Source organism: Tachypleus tridentatus, chromosome 7 (assembly GCF_004210375.1).
Source record: "Tachypleus tridentatus isolate NWPU-2018 chromosome 7, ASM421037v1, whole genome shotgun sequence".
NCBI classification, from domain to species: Eukaryota; Metazoa; Arthropoda; class Merostomata; order Xiphosura; family Limulidae; genus Tachypleus; species Tachypleus tridentatus.
This window is the reverse complement of record NC_134831.1, coordinates 116,019,980-116,042,792: the sequence shown is the minus strand read 5'-3', so window position 1 is coordinate 116,042,792 and position 22,813 is coordinate 116,019,980. Positions and strand designations below refer to the sequence as shown.

The following is a 22,813-nucleotide window of genomic DNA, read 5'->3' as shown; positions in this document are numbered from 1 at the left end:
TCTGCTTATCAATAAGTGTTAGTACTCATACCAGCCATTCTGAGATAAATCCGAAGTCTCTCTAAATACAAATTTTGTAAATTAAAACTTTCTTAGGAATATAAACAGGTTAGGCACCCAAGGAATATTAACACATGAGGTACCTTCATAAAATAAAGAGGTTTGCTATCTGAATAATATAAATAGGTTAAGCACTCAAGGAATATAAACGTGTGAAGTACCTCCATAATATAAACAGGTTTGCTATCTGAAGAATATAAATAAGTGAGGTTCCCAAAGAGTATAAACATGTGACTTACCTTAGACCATGCAAATGCATTAGCAATAGTTGACTTTGAATCAGTCAATGGGATGTCTACGTATTCCTCTTCCTTCCTACTAGAGGGCACCATCATTTTCTGACGAGGCAAAGTGCCTTTAACTATAGGACTGGTTTCTTTTGGTGCCTTAGGTTTCAAGTTCTGTTTCTTTATATATTCCAGTACATCACTAAACAGCAGAATAAAAAAATAACCATATGAGTCTTTTCATCCTAAAATACATTTAGAAATAAGAAAATCTGTGATAATCTCACTGTGTTGTGTAAGTAAAGTATATCGTATTCCTTCTTTAATGTTACTTTGATAAACAGTATTGGTCACATCACTTTACATATCTATTTTTATCATTACTAATTTTATGTTGTTATATATTTTTATTATAAGGATTATTTTGTACTGTTGGCTTGAAACAAGGATCCAGGACTGATCTAAATACCTTTATCTTGCACAACTTCATAAGATATTATTGGGTTTATGGCTTTAAACACCACTAAGAGTTAGGATAATCAACTGATGAATGACATCAGTTTATAATTAACAATATAAGAACTGTATTCCAAATTAGCTATATTCAATACTGGCTTAATATTTTATTGTGATATATGCAAGTAGCTTGCTTTGATTAGAAGTTAAATACAAAATGTTCCACTGTTTTTATTACATAAATATGGTCAAAATACCTTTTAATATTTTTACATTTTTCTAGTAAACATTAAGCAAGCATAGTGTTTGTTTTTTGTTACTAAGCACAAAGATATACAATGAGCTATCTGTTTTGCACTCATCAGGAGTATCAAAACCCAATTTTTAGGATAATAAATACCCAGAAAAAGATTATTAACTTAAAAATAAAGTTATAATTATGTGAATATGATGCTTAGTTTAATGTAAAATTATTTAGATTGTTTTTGTTTCTTATTAAGCACAGGTACTGAAATTTGGTTTCTAGTCTGCAGACATACCACTGTGCCACTGGGGACAGTTGCTTGGAATAAAAAACATATGGCTAACTACAGGAAACTAAAGATATGGTTGTTCTCTGAGAAAGAAAATTTATTTTTAGAACTAAACTTCCATTATAATAAAAACTTCTTGTAAATCTTTTATTGTTACTATTTTTATGCAACCATGGAATGCAATACTAACAGTTTAATTTACATTGTGAGATAACTTTCCTAAAACAAATTTATTCTGACGTAAGGAAAAAGTGATGCAAAAAGTATATCATGACAAAGGTACCAAAACATACAAACCCTAAATTCAAATGCTCTAGAGCTGTGGGCAGTCTGAAAGTACTTCAGAAAGCATAATGTTGGTATAGAAGTCTTGAAACAGTCCCTACTTTTGCCACTGTGGGAAAAACTTAAATTATTCTAATAATGGGAAACTATCAGGGTGAGAAACCACACAAATCCAGTGGAATAGATTGGTCAAATACTGGTAATCTATTAAGTTTATGAGACATACCAGACTTGGATTAACAAACTGTTTTTCCCTTTATATCCATTACTCTGGAGAACCCCAAGCTAAATAATCAGTTCAACCACATACTTCCCAAGGGTTAGTGAATAATCTGGTATAAGACGACAATCGAAGGAAATGAGGTCCATAAAGACGACAACTATCTGATGACAACTATCAGACATTAAGAATGAAAAAAATAAAACAGGAGAAACTTTAATTTTAATTTTCCAATACACCAAGATGTTTGGAGAGCATCTATAAATAGTTAATAATAATAATATGGAGCTGAGATCACTTTGCAATAATAAATTTTACAAGACTGGATGGTTGTATTTAGAATACAATCTTTATCCAATCAATCCCTTCTTATTTTTATCAGACACAAAGAAGCAAAACTGACAAGCCACATCTTTTTGAACAAAATGATGAGGTATATGGAAACTATATTTATATAGAAAATCAAACCTATCATGTGTTTGGTTTGAGAATTCTGACCTGAACAAGGACCAATCTAAAATAAATAGATTGTGGTTTTTATAATGGTGGACTATATATCATATTGTTCTATTGTTTATCATGTTCTGTTGAATTATTTGGTCCAAATAATCCAAAGTCTAGTCCATGTAATAATGATATAAATACTTTATTTGTCCTTTAACATTTGCTACAGCCTACGTTCAGTTTGACACAAGTGAGAGACCTAAGTTTAGAAGCAAATTTTTCAACACAAGATCTGAAAATTCTGTTGACATAATGCACTAATAACATTTAACAGAAAACATTCTTGTTTGAGAACAAACTCTGAATAACTTACATACAGTCAACATTTCAATGAATTCTCAATCACAACTCAACAACTTCTAAATAAATGACTTCTCATATTTATGAACAATGGACTCTTATCCAGATATTAGTCAAAGTTACCAGATCATAGTTGAACCTTTGCTATTATAGGACTAATTTGACAAACTTAACATCAAGAACTCTATAGCTAATATTTAAAACATTAAGATAAAGTTTATGATAATACATATGGCTTTATGTTTATTTTAGTATTTCACACAGCTTGCTTGTTGAATAATAAAACAAAAAACAAGAAGGTTGTATCAATCTTACAAATCATATATAAATATAGGTTGTCTGCAATGATCAACAGTATGTATGTATCAATCTTACAAATCATATATAAATATAGGTTATCTGCAATGATCAACAGTATGTATGTTCTTAAACAGAACTGATATACTCTCCCATCTTGGGTATCAAAACCCAAGTTTTAATGTCATGAAGGAGGGGGGGGGGGGTTGTAAGTAAAAGACAATTAAAAACACCATATATATAATATAGAAATTAGGATAGAGAAATATGAGTATAGTTATCATGAAAAAAACATCTAACACAACCACTAAAACAACTTAAGTGTTTAAACAACAGAAGGTTCCACTTCAATGAATTGACCACAAACTCTCAATCTTTTAATCTTTGAGAAACAAAAGAAAAAATATAGTCAGTTTGAAAAGCTCTGTTTTATGATTTCTTCTTAGTTTTTGGCCAAATCATCAATAGCTTTCTGATCCCCTATACTTTAGTAGAGCATGTTGGAGACAGAAAACTCCGATACATCCAAATAACACACAAAAAGTAGATAGGAGTGAAGTACAGGTAGGCCTATGTCTTACACAGTACAATGTCATTTAAAACACAGAGTTAAGATTCTGAACCAGGAACATTTAATAAAAGACACAAAGACAGGAAATGGTTATCTTACTGGAAGAGAAACACAGTAAAGAGTTCCACAACATGTGCAAAAACATAAGTACATACTTGTAGCAAATTTACTTGTAATAAATTTTAGACCATAGTAAAGTCATAACACACAAAATCACTTGAGCCAAACTCCAATGTAAACTGGTTGCAAATATGTATAAAGAAAAGATTAACCAAAGTAAGGTAAAGTTGAAAGAGCAGCTAGCCTACTATAGGAAGCAAAAACCTACTTGGAAAACTTTCCAATAATGGCTATAATCTAAAAGCCAATAAGTTACATTTAGTTTTTAAATAAATCAAGTTTTTAAAATCTATATATGTAATATTAAGGTTATAAAATATAAATAACCTGTATAACTAAGCTTTACATGAAACAAAACTATGATATACTTTTCCTGCTGTTTGGAACTTACCCCTTTATAAGGTTATTGTGTGGACCAGAAGGAGGTATTTGACTAGATTCAAGTCCATAAAGCTCAAGCAATCCTCTCACTGCAGGTCCCACCATACTAAGAAAAATAAACACTCTCATCTTAGACAATGTGCAAACATGATCTTTTAAAAACTTTTCATAAATGTTTACCACATCAAATGAAGTTATAATTTTTCCGAAATATAAAATGTATTTAAAATAGGTACTTCCCTCCTTCCACAAGATTAGCTATTTCCATTTTTTGTTTACCCTTTATATGCAAACTTTTTTATTACATGTCCCAAGCCTTCTGCACCTCCCTACTTGAGTCAAATGATTCCAACAGTTCTCTCGTGCAAAACATTGTGCATCATTTTCAGTATAGGAAAATGATAACTTTTGATATAGTACTTCCCTCTGTTCACAAGACTAGCTAGAATTCCACTTTGATTAAGAGGAACGATTGGTGCATGAAAAGAATGTTTGTACCCACCAAGAATTGTCTGAAGGATATCTCCACAGATGAGACAGGTCAGAAGATCAGACGAAGAGAACCACACCATTTCTGATCCAGGTATATTCTTCACCCATTTGTGTCACGTGGAAGAAATCAGTACAGTAAATGAGAGGAGTGGGTGAAAATGTGGTGGGAAAGATAAAATAACTCAATCCAACAATAAGAAAATTTGGTAAACAATAATGCATCTAATGGTGTAGACTGGATAGGGCATGGCAAACTGTCAACTACATCAAAACCTCCTCATGGGGTACCAAGATCCAAGTGAAAATAGAATGAGAATCATACTGTCTTAACCTCACACCCAAGAACTTGGGAAATGAGAACCACTATGATTCCTTGGTATGACACAGGATTAGCTCTGAGCAACTGATCCTAGGATGAGACAACCAGTATTCAAAGAACAATAATATCCATGCAATAAGAGAACAAAAGAGAGCCAAGGATAGAACTGGAACAATCCCTGATGTTACTCACAACACAGAAGGAGAAATCAAGAGACGAAGATATACAACCCGAAACCTGTATGAGGACTTATGTTGATTGGTTCATTCTAAATCCTAAAAAAACCTAAAGGGATGCAAGAGTAGAATGAGTATATCTGACTGAATCCTGTTCAGAATGAGTAAGAAGTAGTTAGTCGTATATGTAAAAATAAAATTGCAGCATCAGGGAATGATGATGAAGAGCTGAAGCCAGCCTAAAGAGTATGATCTGAAATTGATATACTACCCCTTGATGGGCAAACCTAAGACACAAACAAGATTGTACAGAAATGGGAATAAATAGATAAGTATAGGAGACATTCATCTTGGTTATCCATGGATCCAGAGAAAATTACCACCACAGAGTAAGGCAGGACTCGGAGTAAAATGTAGGAAATGAAGGAAACAACCGAAGCAAGACAGATCAATGTGAGGCCTCAAGTGCACAGTCTTCAAGAGAACCACAAAAATGTAAAGGTAAAAACCCTGGTGACTGATGTGAAACAAGTTCAATACCTTGTTATGTGAAGAGATCCTGTATTGCTCCTGCTAGAAACTAGCAAGTTGTGAGACCCTCAGTAGAAGGAAAAGAAACAGGTACCTGAAACAAGGCTGAGAAATGTAATTTTTGAGCCCCTCTGATAAAACCTGAAGTATCCAAACATAAGTGGTGAAAGAATGCTACTGATGAATGAAGACTGCAAGTTAAATTCTCACCAGGCTTGAACCCACCAGGTAGTCGCCAAAATGTTGGAGACTTGTCATTCGTTGTCCAGAAAAACAAAGAATCACGGCACAGCAAGTAGGAGGGACAGATAAATGGGCTACCAGAGGTGAAAAGGTAAACTGTTGTTGAACAGATGCAACCTAAGACTCCAAGAACTGTATCAAAGACAAAACATCTTAAAAACTTAGCCATATACAAATCCCAGAGATAGAGAGCAGATAAATGAGTTCAAGATTAGAGCATCATGACCTAAAAGGTCCCAACAACAAATAAACTACACTTGCAAAGCCAGATGATAAATGAGCCAACATGGAGCTAAGGAGGGAGAGGATGTTCCCAGAAAATCCTTCAGGATTTCTGTGAAGAGCCTCAGGCAGGAAATGAATTATGAAAAGTTACAACAAAAGAATCGTTCGAGTTGGGAAATAACAAAGGACTTGGGTCATAAGATACAGGAACAAGGGGTAAAACAACACAACTGTCTAAGTAAAATCGTCATGAAGGGTATGGGAAGCACAGCAAATTGTGGAGGTAGAAATAGGCTATCAAAGTCCTTGTCAGCTTGTCCAGATCACATGTGTTCAGGAGAAAGAGGTGCAATGTCAGGTGCAAAGGCTGATCCAGATGGCATTCAATCTTCCTGCAAATAAATGTAGGTAAGTCTCTTGGCAGGTTGTCAGCACCTGAAATCTGTGGTAAAGAATATGTTGAACATGAAACACCCAAAGTGTTTTGTATCAGCTAACAAAAGGATTTGAAGTAAGATGTAAATGTGAGTAATATAAGGGTAATGGATCCTGAATGAATAAAAAAAGAGAGTTGTTAAATGAAAATATTTTGAAAATGAATTCAATCTAAAACACTAATCAAGATGAAAGAGAATGACATCAGAGAAGAAACACTGTCAAACAAGAAGTAATAGTTCAGTAGAATTATGTAGAGGGAGTCACATGCACTATGTGAGTGTACTATACACCTGTTAGTGGTGAAGTAATGCATGATGATTTGCATGAGACACATGTTTGAATCATTTGATTGTAATAGTGGGGCGCAGAAGGCATGTGGCACGCATAATAAAAATGTTGAACGTAGAGGGAAGCAATAAACAGAAACATCTAATCTTGTGACAGGAGAGAAGTACCACATACGAATAATTATTTGACACATTATGGGTTTCTGTACAATTTTATTTAACATGCAAAATACATTTATTACCAAATGTGTATCATTACATTAACTTACAGAATAAATAAAATAAATACATCCTGGTTTAAAGAAATAAGTTCAAAGTCATCCATAATCATAAAGTCTAAAAAATACAAAAAATAACATTTTTACAATGAAAGGTAACTAGTTTTGCTAACACAGTTAAAATCATCAGGGATAACATTGTTATCAAAACTAGTCAGCTCTAAGTAATAATAAATATTTTACCTTTCATTATGCCAAAACATGTTGGTTTTTGTGTTGTGTTTTTTATTATTAACATAGTAGCATAACGTACCTGAAAATAAACTGTGTTATCCATATATCTCAGAAATAAATTTATTATTATTTTCACAAACCTACAGAAATACACACTCAAGTTTTTCAATACAATAATTAATACAGTTCTCTTCTTTTTAAAAACATCACATTTAATGAACAAAGGCAGTGGTACTGAAAGAGTTAATAGATTAACATGCTAGCAATTACTAAACAAATATGAGCAACCTCACAACACACAGAACTTTAACAATTAACATCTATAATATTAACATCCTTTAACTGAACGTGCAAAATACTCGGTACCAAATCAGTTAACTGATTGATAACAATGTTTTTTAGAAACCAATGCACAACACATAGGATTACAAAAAGTTAAGATATTTATTAACAGAAAATCAAGTCATCCTCTCCCTGTAATGGCTGTATGAAATTAACAAATTACTTTTAAATTTTCCTTAAAAAAAGTTTTCTATATAGATATATCATGCACATTAATATAACACTTCATACCTGAACTTAGAAACCCTTTCAGAAGTTTCTGGTTTTCTGGGAGGTTCAGGTTCTGTTTTTTTAACAGGTGTTGTTGTTTCACTGGTTGAAGATGTGTCTCGAGTCCCTCCATCAGGAACTTCTACATCCTTCCAGTCTTCTCCTTCACCAACCATCAAAGCAATACAAGTCCCAACCTTAATGTCTTTAGTATCTGCTGGAACCTACAGTTAATTAACAGAATTTTTTTCACACTATTCTTGAAAAGTCAATTATAAAAGGAAGTATAGATCTGTGAATTTTAAAAATTAAATACAAACAATCACTTGATTATTGGATTAATAAGTTCATATATTTTCTATGTTGAAAAATGGCTCTGGTTACCTACCAATAGTAAACTAAAGTAGACAAAGACTTGATGTAAGAAAAAACAAAACAAAAAAACAAATACTGACCAGAGTAGAATTACAATAAAAACCATTTGTGACAAGAGGTAGAAAATTATTACATTTGGAAAACTGTTTAAATTTAAGTGAAAAAAATACAATTTATTTATTTATTAAAACAAAACTGTAGCAAACTGAAAATAACATCATGGTTTAGCTGAACTGGGTTTGAGTTGTTTGGATTATAACTTGAAAACTGTTTACAAGCATAGTCAGAGATTGAAGCACTGATCCCAAGAAAGAAAAAAATACAAACCAGACTTTGTGACACCTGTCACATCTGATAAATAAATCTCTAAAAGTGTCAAATCACTTTTATAATATACATTTCATCAAGAGCTTGACCAATAACACAAAAATATTACATTAATTTGATACTATTTCACATAGCATGTGAGTCATCAAAATAGTTTTCTATAATACAAGACATTCAGTCCTACCATACAGAATAACACCTAGAGCTAACTTCCTACAACAGCTATACTCAATATAGACATTCAGTCCTACCACACAGAATAATACTTAGAGCTAACTTCATGCTACAGCTATACTGAATATATTGGGTTCTGAGTTACTAAGCACACAAACTAAAAGAGAATAGAATATATGTGTATTAAGTGCAAGCTATAGAGAAAATGATATATCTTAAAATGTATTCATTTTGAGAAAGTTACTACCATGTTAAATTACAAAAATTTAAGATATTAGTTAAAGATGAGGAAGAATGTCCTGTGTTTTTGGAAAAATCAAATAACACAACTGAAAAAATCAAGTAAAAATGACACTACTCAAGAAAATCAAGTAAAAGTGAAACTACTCAAGAAAATCAAGTTAAAGTGAAACAACTGAAGAAAATCAAGTTAAAGTGACACTACTGAAGAAAATCAAGTTAGAGTGACACTACTCAAGAAAATCAAGAAACACTACTGAAAAAATCAAATAAATATGACACTACTCAACAAAATCAAGTAAAAGTGAAACTACTCAAGAAAATCAAGTTACAATACTCAAGAAAATCAACTTACATTACTCAAGAAAAATCAAGTTACAATACTCAAGAAAATCAAGTTACACTACTGAAGAAAATCAAGTAAAAATGACACTACTCAACAAAATCAAATTACACTACTGAAGAAAATCAAGTTAAAGTGAAACAACTAAAGAAAATCAAGTTAAAGTGACACTATTGAAGAAAATCAAGTAAAAATGACACTACTCAACAAAATCAAGTAAAAGTGAAACAACTAAAGAAAATCAAGTAAAAATAACACTACTGAAGAAAATCAAGTAAAAATGACACTACTGAAGAAAATCAAGTAAAAGTGACACTACTCAAGAAAATCAAGCAACACTACTGAAAATAATCAAGTAAAAATGACACTACTGAAAAAATCAAGTAAAAGTAACACTGCTCAAGAAAATCAAGTAACACTACTGAAGAAAATCAAGTTAAGGTGACACTACTCAAGAAAATCAAGTAACACTACTAAAGAAAATCAAATAAAAATGACCCTACTGAAAAAAATCAAGTAAAAGTGACACTACTCAAGAAAATCAACTTACACTACTGAAGAAAATCAAGTTAAAATGACACTTCTCAAGAAAATAAGTGACACTACTGAAGAAAATCAAGTTAGAGTGACACTACTCAAGAAAATCAAGAAACACTACTGAAAAAATCAAATAAATATGACACTACTCAACAAAATCAAGTAAAAGTGAAACTACTCAAGAAAATCAAGTTACAATACTCAAGAAAATCAACTTACATTACTCAAGAAAAATCAAGTTACAATACTCAAGAAAATCAAGTTACACTACTGAAGAAAATCAAGTAAAAATGACACTACTCAACAAAATCAAATTACACTACTGAAGAAAATCAAGTTAAAGTGAAACAACTAAAGAAAATCAAGTTAAAGTGACACTATTGAAGAAAATCAAGTAAAAATGACACTACTCAACAAAATCAAGTAAAAGTGAAACAACTAAAGAAAATCAAGTAAAAATAACACTACTGAAGAAAATCAAGTAAAAATGACACTACTGAAGAAAATCAAGTAAAAGTGACACTACTCAAGAAAATCAAGCAACACTACTGAAAATAATCAAGTAAAAATGACACTACTGAAAAAATCAAGTAAAAGTAACACTGCTCAAGAAAATCAAGTAACACTACTGAAGAAAATCAAGTTAAGGTGACACTACTCAAGAAAATCAAGTAACACTACTAAAGAAAATCAAATAAAAATGACCCTACTGAAAAAAATCAAGTAAAAGTGACACTACTCAAGAAAATCAACTTACACTACTGAAGAAAATCAAGTTAAAATGACACTTCTCAAGAAAATAAGTGACACTACTGAAGAAAATCAAGTGAAAGTAACACTACTCAAGAAAATCAAGTAAAAATGACACTACTCAAGAAAATCAAGTAACACTACTGAAAAAAATCAAGTAAAAGTGACACTACTCAAGAAAATCAAATAAGAGTGACAACAGAGGAAAATCAATTTAATGTGATACTACTCAAGAAAATCAAGTAAAAGTGACACTACTCAAAAAAATCAAGTAACACTACTGAAGAAAATTAAATAACAGTGACAACAGAATAAAATCAAATAAGAGTGACAACAGAAGAAAATCAAGTGAAAGTGGCACTACTCAAGAAAATCAAGTAAAAAAGACACTACTCAAGAAAATCAAGTAAAAGTGACACTACTCAAGAAAATCAAATAAGAGTGACAACAGAGGAAAATCAATTTAATGTGATACTACTCAAGAAAATCAAGTAAAAATGACACTACTCAAGAAAATCAAGTAAAAGTGACACTACTCATGAAAATCAAGTAAAAGTGACACTACTCAGGAAAATTAAATTACACTACTGAAGAAAATCAAGTAAAAGTGACACTACTCAAGAAAATCAAGTAAAAGTGACACTACTCAAGAAAATCAAATAAGAGTGACAACAGAGGAAAATCAATTTAATGTGATACTACTCAAGAAAATCAAGTAAAAATGACACTACTCAAGAAAATCAAGTAAAAGTGACACTACTCATGAAAATCAAGTAACACTACTGAAGAAAATAGGTAAAAATGACACTACTTAAGAAAATCAAGTAAAAGTGACACTACTCAGGAAAATTAAATTACACTACTGAAGAAAATCAAGTAAAAGTGACACTACTAAAGAAAATAAAGTAAAAGTGACACTACTCAAGAAAATCAAATTACACTACTGAAGAAAATCAAGTAAATGTGACATTACTCAAGAAAATCAAGTGACTCTACTGAAGAAAATCAAATAAGACTTTCAACAAAAGAAAATCAAATAAGGGTGACAACAGAAGAAAATCAAGTAAAAGTAACACTACTGAAGAAATTCAAGTAAAAATAACACTAATCAAGAAAATCAAATAAGAGTGACAACAGAAGAAAATCAATTTAATGTGATACTACTCAAGAAAATCAAGTAAAATTGACACTACTGAATAAAATCAAATAAAAGGTATACTACTCAGAAAAGTGAAGTATAAATAATACTACACATAATAAGAAAGTTTATCCTTTCTCAAGACTACATTAAATACAATATATGATACTTCTATGTTTTGGTCTCTGTGCACCAACAATTTAGACTGTATAGTTTAAACGAATTAAAGTACATTATGCTATGGTAAATAACCAATCATACTGTTTTCATTAGACTAAATTATAAAATTATGTAGTCATTTTACCTGCTATAAATGTATATATAGTGATCTTAATTATATTCGTTACACAAGAGAGTAAGCAAGGGACATTGAACAACAACTCAAAAATTCTAAAATGTCCACTGCCTTCTGAGTAAAATAATAATAAATACTGGACTGTTGTTTAAGACATTTAAATTCTTTATGTAGAAGGACCAAAATGGTTTGTAAAAATACCCCTTACCACAGAACATACACACCTTGCAGTAGTACTGGTTTCACCCTTGTAGTATCAGTACATCTAAAGAAAACATCACATTAGAATGATTAGTAATTACATCATCATCAAACCTTAAGAGTAAATTTGAATCATGAAAATTTCCTTACTAGAATTTTTGCAAGAATTCCATCTTCATCTACTTCATATCCAACAACAGCCTTATCAGTTTGGATCTCACAAATTAGGTCTCCTGCCATTACAGAATCTCCTGTAATTATTCATTTATTCAATGTAGGTGGTGCTACCAAAGAAACTTGTCTGACAAACAGACAATAAACAGCTTCTCTGCAATACATTTATAAGCTTGTTCAAACAAAATATTTTGTGACTCATAACACAACATTAAACAAAGAGGTATGATTGACTAGTGTTTATTTCAAAAAATAAATTATTGGTGCTAACAACACAGTAGTTACCAAATAAGTGGACCTCACTCTGTATTATTTTGTGTAATACAAGCTGAAATGCAACTGCTACAAACAGTGATGATTAAGATAGGATGTTTAGTTAACACTGATGTTCAACTTGTTGATTTTATTACCTTATACAGTATTTAACTTTTATAAAATACTGTAAGTCCTAACTAATGGCCAAGGATATTAACTTATTGGTAAGTGTCAAAGAAAAGGTTACTTGGACAACTCCAAATATGAAAAGGTTACCTCATGAGACAGGCTGACATCTTTTAACTAATCTTCTTCTGAGAGAATACAGGTTAAAACTGATCTTACCAATGCTGGCAAGGTTAACTGGAAGAACAATATGATTGCTTTGTGGTGATTTATAAAGACAAGAATACAATGTGGAAAAGACAGACCAGGCTCCAGTTAGGAGAGTTTTATTCTTATAATAGAGATAGACTTATGGAATAAGTTGGTAAATGCAGTAGTTTAGAGTTTAGATTAGCACCATACAAGAGTTTAAGTGGGAAATCATAAGTTCACCAAAAATAAAAGATGGGTTTGATATTTACTTTTCTTTTCCTTGGGGTGGGTGTGGAAAGTCAGTTTTGAAAGACTAAATATTCCTTAGTAGTCCACTTGTTATTTCTGTTTTACGAAGCACATACAATATAATTTATTTAAAGTACTTTTAGTTTTCTCTGAAGTATGACTATATTTATTTTAAAAATATATCTTCCAGCTATAAGCTAAATCTATTAAGTAGTTGAAAAAAACAATATACAAGACTCAAATCTGTTATGAACAAAATGTAAATATACAACACTGAAAACCTTGGTAAGCATTCTTAAAATAATCTGTCTGCTCATTATTTATAGCATAATTTTCATTATAAATATGTACCCTTAGTATTAACAATTACTGAAAAATACAACAGACAACAAGAAAGTCTCACATCACATAATTATCATGTGAATATTTATAACCAGAAGCTCCAATGTACATGTGGTGTACAAATACTACTTTTTGCCATTGATTCTGGACAGAAGAAGAACATATATATATATTTAATGTAAAATGCATGGCAGTTTCATAATAATTCCATCAGACACTTGAGATCTGGATAAGTTTTGTGCATATTACAAGTGTTCTAAGGCACTTTAGATAAAACAAATTCCTTCCTTTACAGGAGAAACAAACACTGTTTTACAGTTAGAGAGAACGTACCTTCAGTTTTCATCCACTTGATTATAGTTCCTTCTGTCATAGTTGGGGAAAGTGATGGCATCTTTATTTGTAGTCCTTTAATTCCTGAATTAAAATGTTTTATATTTTTAATTAAAATATTGATAGAATCTGCACCAATAATCTCACTATTTTTTGCTCTATATCTACTCAGTATATGCAAATTTTTATTCTTACAATTTATTGTTGATGGGAGGGGGAAATTATATTATATTCTATCATTTTAAAGATAATATAACAAAGTATTCAAGTTAAAGCACACAGAAACAAACAGCTTGGGACAATGTGAAATAAACTACCAAACTGTAAAAAATGGAACCAGCAACATAACAGATTAAAGATCTCCACACTATGTTCCTTGTACAAAATTTTAATTTTAGCCTGAGACAAGTGAAAGACTGATTCAACAAGTAGCTTCACAAAGTCATCACTCATTAAATTTTATTTGTCACTACTAGCACATAATCATTTTATGTTTTAGAATAAAAATACTGATAAGAAATCTTAAACTAACAGTTTCTGTTACTGTGTATTTGTGTTGATGCACTGCTCTGCCTATCATCTAGTATATAAACTACTGTCTTTGGGTATAATTAATTTTTTATTAGCATGCTGTCATTTGGTTCCTAATTGTACTTAATTCATTGTGATTATCAGATATTGCTGATAATTAACTGTTATTGTAGAAATGATTTCATTTTCAGAAGCAAACACCTTTATTATCAAATGATTTGTTTAACAAAAGAAATATCAGATATGGACAAATGTGTCACAATAGTTTGACTTTTTTGTAATACAAAATTTTAAGAGTTCTTTATTTATGATGATAAATGATGTGCCGTTTTGGAAAATCTTCAATTAATTTACATTACAATAAAATGTTGTGTTTGTGTACACGTTGTGCAGGTGAAATTAACATTTACTTATTCTACGTATACAAACAACATGCCTATAAAGTATTACAAAGTTTAGATGTAGCGACATATAACCTATCATAAACCACTAACCTACATTACACGTTAACACTGACATAGAAAACCTGCACAACCAAAATACTGTAAATGTGTTATATGGAAAAGACTACCATTGATATATAAACAAAAATCAGTTTGTTCCATCAGATGTATTTATGTCCAAAATTACACGTGCTTATATTTTGTACCTTTATTTTAGCCTTCGACGTTTTATCCTGGTGCAATTTATAAATTACTACTGACAGTAATGATACGAGCGAAGCCCTCCAACTTCAAAATTTATTCAAGTTACTAAAATATATATATATATTATTTTTAGGTAAATTTAATAATAACTGCTGGAAGAAAATCTTTATTTAGTTACCTAAACACGGAAAATTTCTGTGAATCCAGTGTTTGGAAAAAGTAAACGGTGATAACCGCCATTCTACGGATCTTAACGTTCTGCAAATTCCGAAATATTTCGGTGTTAAGCTATTTATTACTAGCTTACTGGCTAAGACTGCCGCCATGTTTCACCTCACACTTTCGCCATCTAGTATAGTAATTTTGTGTAACTGTTGTATTTATTCTTTAAAAACTTAATAAATTGGAAATTAGCTTGAATTAGCAAATATCGCAGATCTGGTTACGCAAATATATACATGAGATGAGATTAAAAGATTATTGGACATGTTTTTTCACATCACAATGGAAAGTCACGAAACTAAATTTAACCAATTGTATATTTTCAAGAGTTTGAACAACATTCATTATGAGCAACATTAATATATATATTTTACAACTTATTTCAACATCTCGACTTACTTTTTATTGTAATAACGTTCTTCCAAGAGCACGTTAGAATTAGAGGATAATTTTTTGATCGTTATAAGTATGGAACTGAGTTTAGTGGCTCAGCGGTACTTCAATGGGCATTAACGTTAAAAAAACGTGTTTTGATAACAAAAGTGCGAAGAGTACAGATGGTTCATGGTATAACTTTATGTTTTACAAAGAACAAATAGAAAAAAACACACAGTTTTGCAGGGATTATATAACAAGTTTAGTTTATGTTGACTTAGGGTTAAAGCTGTCTTATTCTTACCAACTATGAGGCTAGAGTGTAAGTTATTTTCAAATGGAAATTAAGAAAATAAGTAATGTTTCTTATTTTGTTAACTAATAACCACGAATCTATAATTTTTATAAATTTGGATACTGCCAGCATATTATAAATAAAAGGTATTATTGAATCTCGATTTATCCTATTATTTCATTAATGATGAATAAATAAGGAATGAGAGTTTCTTGTTTGATCAATCTTTCACTTGTATTTCTAGAATGTTTATATATATTTATACACAGTCTTATTCTTTCATTCTTTTTCGTATTATACTTTCATTATAGAGATTGTTTCACACTGTTAACTTAGCTAACCGAAGTTGGTTGAACTTCGTGAGGTATTATTGGGTTATCGACCGAAAACATCGTTAACAATAAGAGTGCTCAAATGATAAAACAATATATTTTAATATTTACGTGTAAGAATAGTATATTACTTACCTATAATTATTACCGACGTTACTTTTATTTCGATCTAAGTATGTAACTTGCTCTAATCGGAAATTAATATTACAATTGTAGTCTTTACCAGTTCGAGACCATGGGTGCGATATAAGTGTTGGTCAACCCCTACTATCTGGTCAGACAAGAGCACAATAATAACTAGGCCACGACCAGGTACACGTGGTGTGACAATAAAATATTTAAAGCACATTTTCTACAAGAACTATGAAAACAAATTAATGGGTGTTTGTTTCTATCAAAAATCAACTGTATGTTTTTAAAGTTGTAGAAACTGTGTAGAGTTGTTCTGAATATTTTAATAGAAACAGCAGAAACAGCGTAAAATGTTTGTATTTATAAAGAATATGAAGATTAGTAGTGGAATCGAACAACGTTTACGATAAAGGACAATAACTGAATTTTTAAGTATCAAAATTTCCTGTTAGCAAATTAACGTTACCTACACATAATAAGAATAAAGCTAACTCCACCTTTAGCTATAACTCCAGTCCATTCTATGTACTCTGAGAAGAGAAAACAATGAATTAAAATTTTTAAAATTTTTTTCCATTTAATGGAGTTTGTGTCACATTGACATATACCTACGTAGATTGTAACTAACAGGTGCAGGTGATATAGACTACAATAACCACGTTTCAATATCGTAAAACGTTAGTTTTGGGTATCTTCCTTCGTTGTCATGGTAACGGTTGTCATCGGTATAGTGTACTATGCAGTTACAGATGAGTTGAAATATCCAACACATCGACGGGTATGTGTTTTATAATAAAAAAAACAAACAAACGTGTATTTTAGATGTCTGAAACTTCATTTCACTTTTAAGTTTCTTTGACAGTAAGTTATGATCGATTATTGGCTTATACCATTTTTACTTCGCGTATTGACACATTAGATAGCATGGTTGTAACAATAGGGGAGGCAGCAAAAATAGTAACTTCCTTCTCAACAAAATCAGAGATGATAACCAATAATATTTCTCAACTTCCCTTGTCTGTCGTTGGGTCAGCAGTAAGTTCTCGGACATATAATGTTAGAATCCAAGGTTCGGTTCCCAGCAATGAACAGAGTGGAGACAGCCTGTTTTGTAGAGTTGCGCAAAAACCAAAACCCTGCAGCATCTGAAAAAAAAGACATAGAGAGTGAACTACTTCAAATCAAGTGGTAATTTTTAAGTATTTATGAAGAAAAGCAAAAAAAAAAAATTAAAAGTAGCAGTTTTAACTTAAATTTATCACAAACATGTGTTAAGAGGAAGCATCAGCTTATGGGCACAGTTTTATCCCAACAGAGCGTGTGAGTGACGTTTGTTGGAATAATTTATCATACAAAGGAAAATAACTTCAACAAACGCATTAGTGTGCTGAATTCAACCAGCAGGTGGCGAGCTGTCATTCCAATTTAATTTATTTGGAGGAACTGGAAAATTTCCGAAAAGAGTCTTTTTTTTTTTACACAGATAGGAATTTGTTGCTATTAGTTTAAATTCAAAATATCAGTTTTTCAGACATGAAATAATAAGCTTAGGGTTTTTAAAGAAAAAAAACACAACTAAAAATGATATACATATATGTTTGTATATTTCCGGTTATAGAAGTAAAATAATGATTTCAGATAACGTGTTCTTGGTGCTTTTCAGTATAAAGTCGAATTTGTTTGTTTGCTTGTTTTCGAATTTCGCGCAAAGCTAGCCGTCCGTAATTTAGCAGTGTAAGACTAGAGTGAAGGCAGCTAGTCATCACTATCCAAACTGTTGGCCTACTCTTTTACCAGTCATCACTATCCAAACTGTTGGCCTACTCTTTTACCAACGAATAGTAACATTATAATGCCCCCATGGCTGAAAGGGCGAGCATGTTTGGTGTGATGGGGATTCGAACCCGCGACCGTTGGATTACGAGTCGAGTGCCTTAACCATCTGGCTATGGCGAGCCATTAAACTTTGTAATTATATATACATGGAATAAATTGTATTTTCTCGCTTTCAGTAACAAATATCTATCCAATTATAGTCAACGTATTTTCTTTCGTTTTATTTTTTAGTATAATAAGTTAAGAGTTTTTGCAACTGATACAGTTAGCTAAATAAAAAGGATTATAAAATATGGTTTGTAATTCAATAAGAAAAACTTTGCAAAACAAATTGTTTTAACATATAGTGTGAATGTTGTATAAAGAGATAAATTATTGTAATTTCTATTTAACATTTGTGCCAATAGATGGGGCGAAATACTTCACCTGTCTGGACGTAATAGCAGCAGCTCAGCTGTATGCCTGAAGGCTTCTAACATTAAAAATCGTGTTTCGATACCTGTGGTGGACACAGCACAAATAGCCTATTGTGTAGCATTATAGTTAATAACAAATAAAAATAATAATAAAATCAGTGCATTTTATTTTAACCAATTAACTATGCAATTAAATGTTATGGTGGGTTATGGTTTGTATGACATTTCGCGCAAAGCTACGCAAGGGATATCTGTGCTAGTTAGCCGTCTCTAATTTAGATGGATTGTTTGTTTGTTTGTTTGTCTTTGAATTTCGCACAAAGCTACTCGAGGGCTATCTGTGCTAGCCGTCCCTAATTTAGCAGTGTAAGACTAGAGGGAAGGCAGCTAGTCATCACCACCCACCGCCAACTCTTGGGCTACTCTTTTACCAACGAATAGTGGGATTGACCGTAACATTATGATGACCCCACGACTGAAAGGGCGAGCATGTTTGGCGCGACGGGGATGCGATCCTCAGATTACGAGTCACACGCCTTAACACGCTTGGCCATGCCGGGCCTAACTCCAATGCCAAAAAAAACATTTAGTATGTAAATAATGTCCAGTGTGAATAGTTTTCGTGTCCATTATAACTTTCTCTCGTGAGAGGACTTGGTACACAGTTGAATGATAATGTCCAACAATTCGTGACTTGGGGTGGTGCGATATCTTTTAAGTCCATTAAGGTTGTGAACAAGCCACGCTAAAAGTCCATTAAGGTTGTGAACAAGCCACGCTAAAAGTCCATTAAGGTTGTGAACAAGCCACGCTAAAAGTCCATTAAGGTTGTGAACAAGCCACGCTAAAAGTCCATTAAGGTTGTGAACAAGCCACGCTAAAAGTCCATTAAGGTTGTGAACAAGCCACGCTAAAGTCCATTAAGGTTGTGAACAAGCCACGCTAAAGTCCATTAAGGTTGTGAACAAGCCACGCTAAAGTCCATTAAGGTTGTGAACAAGCCACGCTAAAGTCCATTAAGGTTGTGAACAAGCCACGCTAAAGTCCATTAAGGTTGTGAACAAGCCACGCTAAAAGTACATTAAGGTTGTGAACAAGCCACGCTAAAGTCCATTAAGGTTGTGAACAAGCCACGCTAAAAGTCCATTAAGGTTGTGAACAAGCCACGCTAAAGTCCATTAAGGTTGTGAACAAGCCACGCTAAAGTCCATTAAGGTTGTGAACAAGCCACGCTAAAGTCCATTAAGGTTGTGAACAAGCCACGCTAAAGTCCATTAAGGTTGTGAACAAGCCACGCTAAAAGTACATTAAGATTGTGAACAAGCCACGCTAAAAGTACATTAAGGTTGTGAACAAGCCACGCTAAAAGTACATTAAGGTTGTGAACAAGCCACGCTAAAAGTACATTAAGGTTGTGAACAAGCCACGCTAAAAGTCCATTAAGGTTGTGAACAAGCCACGCTAAAAGTACATTAAGGTTGTGAACAAGCCACGCTAAAAGTACATTAAGGTTGTGAACAAGCCACGCTAAAAGTCCATTAAGGTTGTGAACAAGCCACGCTAAAAGTCCATTAAGGTTGTGAACAAGCCACGCTAAAAGTACATTAAGGTTGTGAACAAGCCACGCTAAAAGTCCATTAAGGTTGTGAACAAGCCACGCTAAAAGTCCATTAAGGTTGTGAACAAGCCACGCTAAAAGTTCATTAAGGTTGTGAACAAGCCACGCTAAAAGTACATTAAGGTTGTGAACAAGCCACGTTAAAAGTCCATTAAGGTTGTGAACAAGCCACGCTAAAAGTCCATTAAGGTTGTGAACAAGCCACGCTAAATAAAACAATGAACCGAGGTGGCCCCACGCTTAAAAATAAGTAAGAATGAGGTCGGGAAACTTTGTTGGGTACGTGTGGGGAAGATTCTGATTACTCAATTCTTGAAATAAGTTCCTGATAGTTCGAGTGGTGTGGAGGCCAGTATTGCATCAGTTGGAGTGGTGTGGAGACCAGTATTGCATCAGTTGGAGTGGTGTGGAGACCAGTATTGCATCAGTTGGAGTGGTGTTGAGGCCAGTATTTCATCAATTGGAGTGGTGTGGAGACCAGTATTGCATTAGTTGGAGTGGTGTGGAGGCCAGTATTGCATCAGTTGGAGTGGTGTGGAGACCAGTATTACATTAGTTGGAGTGGTGTTGAGGCCAGTATTGCATCAGTTCGAGTGGTGTGGAGGCCAGTATTGCATTAGTTGGAGTGGTGTGGAGGCCAGTATTGCATCAGTTGGAGTGGTGTGGAGACCAGTATTACATTAGTTGGAGTGGTGTGGAGGCCAGTATTGCATCATTTGGAGTGGTGTGGAGACCAGTATTACATTAGTTGGAGTGGTGTGGAGACCAGTATTGCATCAGTTGGAGTGGTGTGGAGACCAGTATTACATTAGTTCGAGTGGTGTGGAGGCCAGTATTGCATTAGTTGGAGTGGTGTGGAGGCCAGTATTACATTAGTTGGAGTGGTGTGGAGACCAGTATTGCATCAGTTGGAGTGGTGTTGAGGCCAGTATTGCATCAATTGGAGTGGTGTGGAGACCAGTATTGCATTAGTTGGAGTGGTGTGGAGGCCAGTATTGCATCAGTTGGAGTGGTGTGGAGAACCAGTATTACATTAGTTGGAGTGGTGTTGAGGCCAGTATTGCATCAGTCTGAGTGGTGTGGAGGCCAGTATTGCATTAGTTGGAGTGGTGTGGAGGCCAGTATTGCATCAGTTGGAGTGGTGTGAGACCAGTATTACATTAGTTGGAGTGGTGTGGAGGCCAGTATTGCATCATTTGGAGTGGTGTGGAGACCAGTATTACATTAGTTGGAGTGGTGTGGAGACCAGTATTGCATCAGTTGGAGTGGTGTGGAGACCAGTATTACATTAGTTCGAGTGGTGTGGAGACCAGTATTTCATTAGTTGGAGTGGTGTGAAGACCAGTATTGCATCAGTTGGAGTGGTGTGGAGACCAGTATTTCATCAGTTGGAGTGGTGTGGAGACCAGTATTGCATCAGTTGGAGTGGTGTGGAGGCCAGTATTGAACTCAGACCTTTTCAACGAGAGTGGAGAGGATAATGTGAAGCTGGGGGAAGGAAATGAATTCAAATTCGACAAAATGGAACATAGCACACTTCACAAAGGGTACGTTTTTATACATCTCTCGAATTCAACACTAGGTGGGTCGTGCCCCATTGTCTCACTTTAAATAAAGACCACTAAACTATGACGCTGAGAGATACAGTACCAGGAATAATTTTTAATATAAGAATAATCTTTTTTTTTTTTTACTTAAGCACAAAACAACACAATGGGTTATCTGCGCTCTGCCCACCATGGGTATCGAAACCTGGTTTCCAGCGTTGTAAATTCGCAGACATACCACTGCGCCAGAGGGGTGAGGGGGAGAAAAGTAAACCTTAATATGTTCGGTGCTGTTTTTATATAGTTACCTTCCTCCCCAGTGGCACAGCGGTATGTCTGAGAACTCACACCGGTAAAACCCAGGTTTTGATACCCGTGGTGAGCAGAGCACAGATAGTCCATGGTGTAGCTTTGCGCTTAACTACAAACGTATAGTTACCATAATGAAAGGTTTGCTATTTCTGATACCTGAATCACGTTTCCAATCATCTTGTTATTACATCATCTACAGAATACTATTAAGTTGGTCAACGGTGAGTTTATTTATAACGTAAGAATCCGGTGCTCGATTTCTCAACTTGGAAAATAAACAGAATACATAAAGTACTATAGTTATATATCACTCTAATGATCAGTTTCCACGTTATCGGCAGTAGAATAGGCTCGCTAACGTTTTAGTAATATTTTATGTACTTTCTTTCTTTAGGTAAGCACGAGCGGATCGTGAATCCGAGTTTTCATGGTTTGTGACAAGTCGCCAAGAAAACGCGCTCCGCACTTTGAGTAGAAATAATAAGACAAGCCTAAAAGTTGGTGGTAGACGTTGTCGTCTAGCCGCCTTCCATTTGGTCTATCATTTCAAAATAAGGAAGGTCATACGCAGATAACCCACGTGCAACACTTCACGAACTTTTAAAACAAACAAGAATTTCTTTCTGTGTGGTTTATTAGTTTTACCTATCACTTTGTATACCGTTAGGTGATTGAATCCCAAATCTTTTGTGTTTTAAATACAACAACACATAACTACCTATAACCTCAGAAGAAAATTTGTCTTTCTTAGCTGACGTATGGGCTTTTACTGTAACCGAAAACAAATGTAGAAGTAGTCGACCCTCGCTACAAAGCCGTATTCGATACCC

At 33.3% G+C, this 22,813-nt stretch overlaps 1 protein-coding gene across 1 annotated transcript in view; it reads right to left on the bottom strand.

Annotated features, from left to right (window-relative positions):
• The window catches only part of LOC143256444 (pyruvate dehydrogenase protein X component, mitochondrial-like), a 53,355-nt gene extending 38,098 nt beyond the window's left edge, over positions 1-15,257 (bottom strand). Inside the window, exons 1-6 of the mRNA XM_076513688.1 lie at positions 15,077-15,257; positions 13,721-13,804; positions 12,200-12,300; positions 7,691-7,893; positions 3,965-4,060; positions 300-489 (exon numbers count right to left, since the gene is read on the bottom strand). Of these exons, the coding sequence (XP_076369803.1) occupies positions 300-489; positions 3,965-4,060; positions 7,691-7,893; positions 12,200-12,300; positions 13,721-13,804; positions 15,077-15,224 (822 nt within the window). The 5' untranslated portion in view covers positions 15,225-15,257. The remainder of the gene's footprint in view (positions 1-299; positions 490-3,964; positions 4,061-7,690; positions 7,894-12,199; positions 12,301-13,720; positions 13,805-15,076) is intronic.
• Positions 15,258-22,813: the final 7,556 nt, after the last annotated feature.